Source organism: Triticum urartu, chromosome 1A, assembly GCF_056163025.1.
Source record: "Triticum urartu cultivar PI428250 chromosome 1A, HENAU_Tu73, whole genome shotgun sequence".
In the NCBI taxonomy this organism is placed as follows: Eukaryota; Viridiplantae; Streptophyta; class Magnoliopsida; order Poales; family Poaceae; genus Triticum; species Triticum urartu.
The window spans coordinates 298,364,331-298,371,715 of NC_141873.1; the positions used below are offsets into that span (position 1 = coordinate 298,364,331).

At 50.4% G+C, this 7,385-nt stretch overlaps 1 protein-coding gene across 1 annotated transcript; it reads right to left on the bottom strand.

Annotated features, from left to right (window-relative positions):
* Positions 1-2,167: 2,167 nt before the first annotated feature.
* Positions 2,168-4,941, bottom strand: LOC125532845 (calcium-transporting ATPase 7, plasma membrane-type-like). Its single transcript, XM_048696734.2, has one exon. It carries the CDS (start codon positions 4,800-4,802, stop codon positions 2,577-2,579), a length of 2,226 nt encoding a protein of 741 aa, XP_048552691.1. The 5' UTR covers positions 4,803-4,941; the 3' UTR covers positions 2,168-2,576.
* Positions 4,942-7,385: the final 2,444 nt, after the last annotated feature.

Sequence of the window (7,385 nt, forward strand, 5' to 3'; positions counted from 1 at the left end):
GATTTGGCATTTGCACATGTGTTAGTAAGTGTTGTCTAGCTAGCTGTTGTGTCTTGTTGTCTAACGATTGTAGTGTAGCAACTCTGAACGGTGAGTCTTGTCCAGCTAGCTGTTGGTTCTATTTAGAAGGTCTTAGTAAGTTAATTGAGAACTTTATGTTACTGTTTTTCTTTCCTGTGAAGTGGATCGTTCATCCTTACTCATATTGCTTTAGAAAAATGGCGGCATCACCACCACCACTATGTCGACTGCGCAAGTCAAGGTGCGCTAGCAGCCTTGCAACTGGCATGCTGTTCGGCATCTACTTCCAGCCGAGTTTTCTTCATGTGGCGGTAACAAATTATATGAAACTTGTAACAACTTTTTTGTATTTAGTGTTATTGGCATTAATGCATTGTGTATATATCATTTTGTTTTTTTACAAAGATCGTCCCATGCAATGTGAGGTTGAAATTCAACAAGCTGACCGGAGACACTGTGACCTTTGAGGCTCTTGGGGGCCCCTACACTATGGAGGTCGAGAAAGGATGAAATATGTCGCAGATTGGAGGAGATGGATGGGTCTGTTTCCCCACCCACATGGGTATCACTGGTGGTGAGTTGATCAGCTTCTCCTTGAGAGCAGAAAGACCCAAGTTGGCTGTCATTTATGTCAAAACGGAGGAAGATGATGAGGACCCACTTGATGAAGCCATCTTTGCTCAAAGAATGAGGCCGAGCGAGGACGAGGTGTGCAACCTATGGGACATAATTCCACCACATGCTGACTTTGTCGGGGTGCCATTCATGACCCGCCTGACAAGTATCATGGTTGATCGGCATGTCATGGTATGTTATACTTATTGTAGTAATTTGATGATATGCTTTATTGTTATACTTACAAATGCAATTATCCGATGATATGCTTCGTGAATCCGATGATATGCTTAGTGTAGAGTCCAATGATATGCTGTGTGAAAGCTAGCCCATGATATGCTTTAGTGTAGAGTCCGATGACATGCTTAATTAGTGTAGAGTCCAATGACATGCTTATTGTCCGATCGATGATATATATGCTTTAGTGTGTAGCTAGAGTCCAATGATATATATGCTTACTATAGAATCCGAACGATGATATGTTTTAGTGCAGCTAGAGTCCAATGATATATATGCTTAATTAGTGTAGAATCTAAGGAACTATTAATAGTGTAGATAATCCATACTTATTAGTAGAATTCACGCTTAGTAGAAATGTAGCACTGTGTCTTTTGATAGTGTAGAAATCTATACTTAGTAAAACTATATTTGCAAGAGTATGTGCGAGCCTACTTATTAATTGATATATTTTTTTATTTAGAAATTGCCAAGAGCCTATCTATGGGTTGTGGTATCAAGCTTGATGAAGAAGGCTCTGCTGGAATACGCTTTACCGCAAGGGGCTCCGTCACCACCTATGCGTACGGCCTGGACACAGATGATCACACACACTTAAGCTCAGTTGGGTGGAAGGGCTTCCTCGTTGGCAAGAATCTTCATGTCGGACAAACCATCCTAATTACTATCAGGAACACCCACCGCCAAGGCTTGAGGATGATGATCGTCATCGATATCATCTAGAACTATATGTGTGTGTGGTTGTATGACTACGTAGTAGACTGCGTATCAATTATTATATGCTACTGTATAAACCATATATGTGTGTAAGGATGCATGTTGACTATATATGGGTACCTATAATACTTAATGATATTGTATGACTAGTGCAGAGTCATCATGTCCTACACACGGTTACATATGAACCCGTTTTTCAAAAATATACTTTTAACGCGTTTTGTAATGTCCAAAAATTCTAAACAAAATTTTATGCATACATGTCCGCAAAAGTATGTCCGTGGCACAAAATTTTGTGAAAAAAAGTGTTTTTATTTTGTCTCCGTAAAAAAAACAAATTTTAGTGCTTCTAAATAGCGTTTCGCGGCGCAATATTTTGTCTTTTTTGCACAGGCTACAAAAAAAATTGTTTTTCCATGGAACTTTCTACACACAGAATATGGAGATATTCGTGTGCATCTTTTTTCAGAATTTTTTAACATTTCAAAATGTGTTTTCCAAAATGGGTTCATATGTGCTTCGTCCATGCACTTCCCGACTATTGCATGACTATATATGAGTATCTGGTATTGTGGTTAATAATATTGTTATCTGCCATATGTGAAATTGCAGTTTACTAAAATGGGTAAAAGCAGAAAAAATGTTAAAAGATACAGTGGTAGCATGGGACAGGAAAAGCGCTAAAACTGCTTAATAATAGCGTGTGACAGAAGAGCACTACTGATACAGTTACTAATAGTAGCGCTGGATTAGTCCATGCTACTACTATCAGTTAGCTGGAGATTGAGTTAGCTTTAGCGTCATAGTAGTAGCGCGAGCACCCGCGCTAAAAACTCGTGCCACTACTATGTTTTCCTTAGTAGTGTGCCGTGGTTAAGTGCCGCACGTACACTTTTATATACAGTGCTGCATGGCCATGCACGTGCTATAAGCTGTTGTGATGAGCTCCTGAAGACTGCCGCCGCGCGGATAGTCTAACACGCCCGTTAGAATGCAAGGCGTGTCAAGCTGCCAACCGGCACGGGGATGAACTTGACGGCCCAGCCGACGGTGCACGACCCGGCCGCGACGGCGACGCAGGCACCCCACTGCCACAAGCCGAGCTTCTTGGCGCCGACGAACCTCGTGAGCACCTCCATGGTCACCACCTGGAGCACAAACATGAGGGTGATGATGACGAGGAACATCTTGTTCTTGAGCACCCCGGCGAAGGCGTTCTTCTTCTCGACGCCGCGCACGTTGAACTGGTTGAACACCTGAAAGAGCATGAACACGTTGAAGACAACGGTGCCCTTGTTGTCTTGGGCGGCGAGGTGCTGGAGCACCAGCAGAACGGCGATCTGAAAGCCCGCCTGCGCGATGAGGTTGCGCCACATGGCGTCGCTGATGAGCGGGGCCGTGCGGGCGATGGGCGGGCCGTCCATGAGCGCGTCCGTGGGCGTGTCCGCCGCCAGGGCCAGCGCGCCCAGGGCGCCCATGGCCAGGTTCACCCACAGGAGCTGCACCGAGCTCAGCGGAGCATCACATGCGGTGATGGCCGCCACGAAGTCGACCACGGTGGCCACGATGTTGACGGTGAGGTAGAACTGGATGATCTTCTGGAAATTGTTGTACATGCAGCGGCCTGACTGGATGGCCGTGATCACCTCGTCAGACTTGTCGTTGGTGCCCTCGGCCAGCACGTGGCCCTTCTTCTTCAGCCGCTTCTCCAGCACCAGCTTGTCCAGGGGCCCCGACATCGCAATGACGCGGATCTCGTCCACCCTCTCGACCTGCCGCGCGTGCGGCATGTTCCGGAACTCGGGCCCAGTGATGATGGTGACGTCGCCGGTGTCGTTGCTGGATATGATGCCACACTCCGTGGCGACCGCGCGGCTCGCGGCGATGTCGTCGGCGGTAAGCATCTTCACGGCGACGCCGGCCTTCGCGCAAGCTTCATTTGTGGCCTTCATCTCGTTGTGCGTGAGCCTTCCGGTGCAGATGCAGATGACTGTGACCGACGCCATCGTCTCCAAGGCCGACAGATGGTGCACAAGCGCGTTGTCCTTGAGCACCCGCTTCATGGAGAAGGTGATCATCAGCGCCACCGCGAGCGGGACGCCCTTGTCCAGTAGCGGCAGCTTCCCCGCGGCGCTGCCGGTGAAGTGGCGCGCGGCGAGCACGGTGACGGTGACAACCGTGGCGGCTTGGCCGACCTTGGTGACGGTCGAAATGATACTCTCTACGCGAGTCCGTAGCGGCTCCGGGTGGATGCTCATCGTTGACAGGCTGCTCCAAGGCCCGCCCCATGAGGTGTTGGTGCCGACGGCGGTCACGAGCATCGAGCCGTGGCCGCAGATAACCTTAACGCCGGCGGCGAGGAAGGGGCTGTTCTCGGCGTTGATCTCGATCGCCTGGGGCTCGCCGGTAATGTCCGTCTCGTCCACATGCAGATCGTGTCCATTCAAGAACACCCCGTCCGCCGGCACGGTGTCACCAGTGTGGAGTATGACCACGTCGCCCACGACGACGTCGAATATGAGGACGACGCGCGTCCCGGCGTCGCGGCTGACGGTGATCTTGGCGGAATCGCTGGCGTCGTTGTGGGCCCGCTTGTCCTGATTGTGGGTGCTGTGGGCGGATAGGCCGGAGACAAGGAGCACGGCCAGGAAGATGCCGGTGCCGTCGTAGCAGCCTTCCCTGAGGCGGTGCTCCTTGATGCCGAAGGCGAGGGAGATGACGGAGCAGGCGAGGAGCGCGACGAGGAAAACGTCCCTGTGCGCGTCCCTAAAGTGGATGAAGAAGCCCCTGGGCTTGGACTCGGGGTAGGTGTTCTCGCCGTGTTGGGCCTTGCGGCAGCGCATGTCGTAGACGCGCTCGTCGATGCCCCGCTCCGGGTGGGAATTGAGCAAGGCCGCGATCTCGGCGGCGCCGCCGAGGCGGCGGAAGCTGCACTGACGCTTCTCCTTGACCAGGGACTTGAAGTTGAAGGAGTGGGCGGCCGCGCCGAGGATGTCGATGCGAACGTCCGCGCCGGGGGTCTCGTAGCGGATGTGGGTGGCAGCGTCAGCGTCGGGCTTATTGCCGTCGTTCATGTCGATGGCAACGTAGGAGGCGCTCAGCGGCAGGACGCGGACGGGCGCGAGCCAGCGGAGTAGCGTCCGGACGACGTTCAACGCCTTGCGCCATCGCCGACCCGCCTCCGCAAGCCGGCCTCCCCGTGGGTTCGGCATATCCGGAGAGGTAAAGGATGAGATGGTGATGCTAGTTTTTAAGTATCTTTTTTGATCTGATGATGATGGTGATGCCAGTTCCAGTAGCACCCGTTTAGTTTGTTTCTTCTTTCGGATGGGAGATGGAGATGGTGTTCGTTCGTTGTGGGTTTATTATGTGGCGCGCGCCGTGGTATTTATAAGTGCCTGAGCCCTGAGGAGAACCTCATTAATGATGCTGGTGAGGGAAGCTTCCCGGCGGTTTCCTACGGGGTGCTTTTTGTATCCGTAAGATTTGTTGTCATTTCTGCGGTGCAAGGTGCGGCCAAGCCCTTGTGCCAAATGACGCGTCGATCAACCGGTACCGTACCAGCACAGAGTGCGAGGGGGGGTGGACAGTGGTAGCAAAAGGGGCGGATCCAACGGCCAGATCGAAAACAAATCCATCGATCGACAATCTATTGACCCACTGTGCACACACCGCCGCGATCTATTGACCCGAACACATAGAGTCTTCGTTGTTGCGACAACACACATAGTCGACTCGTGGCCTTAACGCGCGTTGCACGCGGCAACAGCTTTGATATGTACTAGCCCTGCAAGGCAATGCATGTGGCTTGCAAGTGACGCACAACGGCTTTGATATGTAGCCCTGCAGGAGTAGCCGCTAGCCGCTGTCTCGCCAACCTGCGGGGTCGTCCCTGAAAACGCGTGTGGTTTGCAAGTACGCACAAGATGGACTCATGTGTTGGATTATAGATGGGCTTCCCCCATATAAGACAATAATCCATGCTTAATAGGTGCATGGCTCGCAAATGATAGAAATTTTAGTACCAAACTGCAAACTGCTAGTAAAGTCAGAGTGAGACCCTTTATAAGGGCTGCTCTATCACATGCCATTGAAAATTTGGGAGGAGGAGTTGTACACGCGCTTCTACTTCTTCGTCGCCCGCCTCGTCACGATGTGGCACCCGGGTTGTGGAATGAGCCGAAGCTTATTTTTGCCGATGAAGAATGGTTAATTAATCTCAGATTAATTGATACAGTAGTGACACTGTCCAATAGTAGGACCGTAGGCTGTTCGCGCACTTAGTTGTGGGCCTGAGCCCAGACCCATTGGCCAGTGGAGTGAACCCTAACTCAGTTCACTCACTCCCTCTTGCACAAACCTAGCCGTCATCTACTGTTCCTCTCTGTGTGCCGCTTCCGGCGATCCCATCCTCACGACCACGTGCACGGTTGGTCGGGAGAGCAGGTGCCTCTAGAACCCTGTTGTTCGAGATCCTGTCCGGAAGAACGGCAATAAGGTTTTTGGGTAGCGTCTCAACACGACTGCTCCCGATCCTTTCCCGTCTCTGTCAGCCTCTGCTTCCACTACTTCCGCTACATCGGCTCCATGGCTGACGACGAAGCCGCCAAGAAGAAGGCCTCGGCCGAGCTGAGGCTGCTGCTACCGCCGCCGCGTTGGCCTGGCCAACCGAAGGGTATGACTCGTTCATCTCCTATCTACTCGTTCATGTGCTAGTCGTATATATGATGTTCATAGATGTTTTGGTTCTATGTACTGTACGTGCTCACACGCTTAGTTATCGGTATGAGATGCATACTGTATTTACCATGTTTAATGTTTACTCATGGATTAGATTAGTCAAAAATGTGCTAATATTTCCAACAATCCAAAAATCTTATTTTAGGCACTTTTCGACTCATGGCTTCGCCGCTACACTGAAACCAGAAAAGTTTATCGAAATGCATTTTAAGCGTTGGCAGGCGAGGACCACCTTGTGGCTCACAGTAATGAACGTGTTCTGGTGGTGGTGGTGTGTCTCCCACGGTAACGATTGCTCCTGAACACGAGAATACCTTTAGGGAGGAAACCATCATGTGGGAGCCGTTCTTATTGTGATTGGAGACAAGCTGGTAGACGTGTATCTCCATATGTGTGTTGCCAAAAACTTGTGGGATGCCCTCGAAGCTAAGTTCGGCGCAACTGATGCTGGGAGCGAACTGTATGACATGGAGCAGTTTCATGATTACAGGATGGTTGATAACTGTCATGTATTGGACCAGACTCATGAGATACAATGCATCGCTAAGGAGCTGGAGCTCTTGAAGTGTGAGTTACCGGACAAGTTTGTCACGGGTTGCATTATTGAAAAACTCCCTCCTGGATGGAGGAACTTTGCTACTTCTCTCAAGCACTTGAGACGTGAATTATCTGTTGAGGATGTCATCGGTCATCTAAGTGTTGAGCAGAACTCGAGAGCAAAGGACTATACACATGAAAGGGGTAGAGGGTTCTTCTACTGCCAATGTGGTGCAGAAGAATTTTCACATGTTCAATGGAAAGAACTCTGTCCAATAGAATACTACCTTCAAGAAGAAGGGTAAGAAGAAAGACAAAAAGAGAGATGGCCGCTTCCTGCTTACTTGTGGTTCAGAGGAATACTAGGCAAACAAGTGCCCAAACAAGTACAAGAAGCCAGGACAGGACTCCAAGTCTGTCTATGTCACTCTGAGCAACAATGATGCATCATCTGGGTATGGTAATCTGTTTACCGTACTTTCAGTTTGTCAGTCCACCGATTTGTGGGTTGACACTGG

Bases quoted from the DNA above. Each gene is read 5' to 3' on its own strand.
- LOC125532845 (XM_048696734.2), bottom strand. From the start codon at position 4,802: ATGCCGAACCCACGGGGAGGCCGGCTTGCGGAGGCGGGTCGGCGATGG.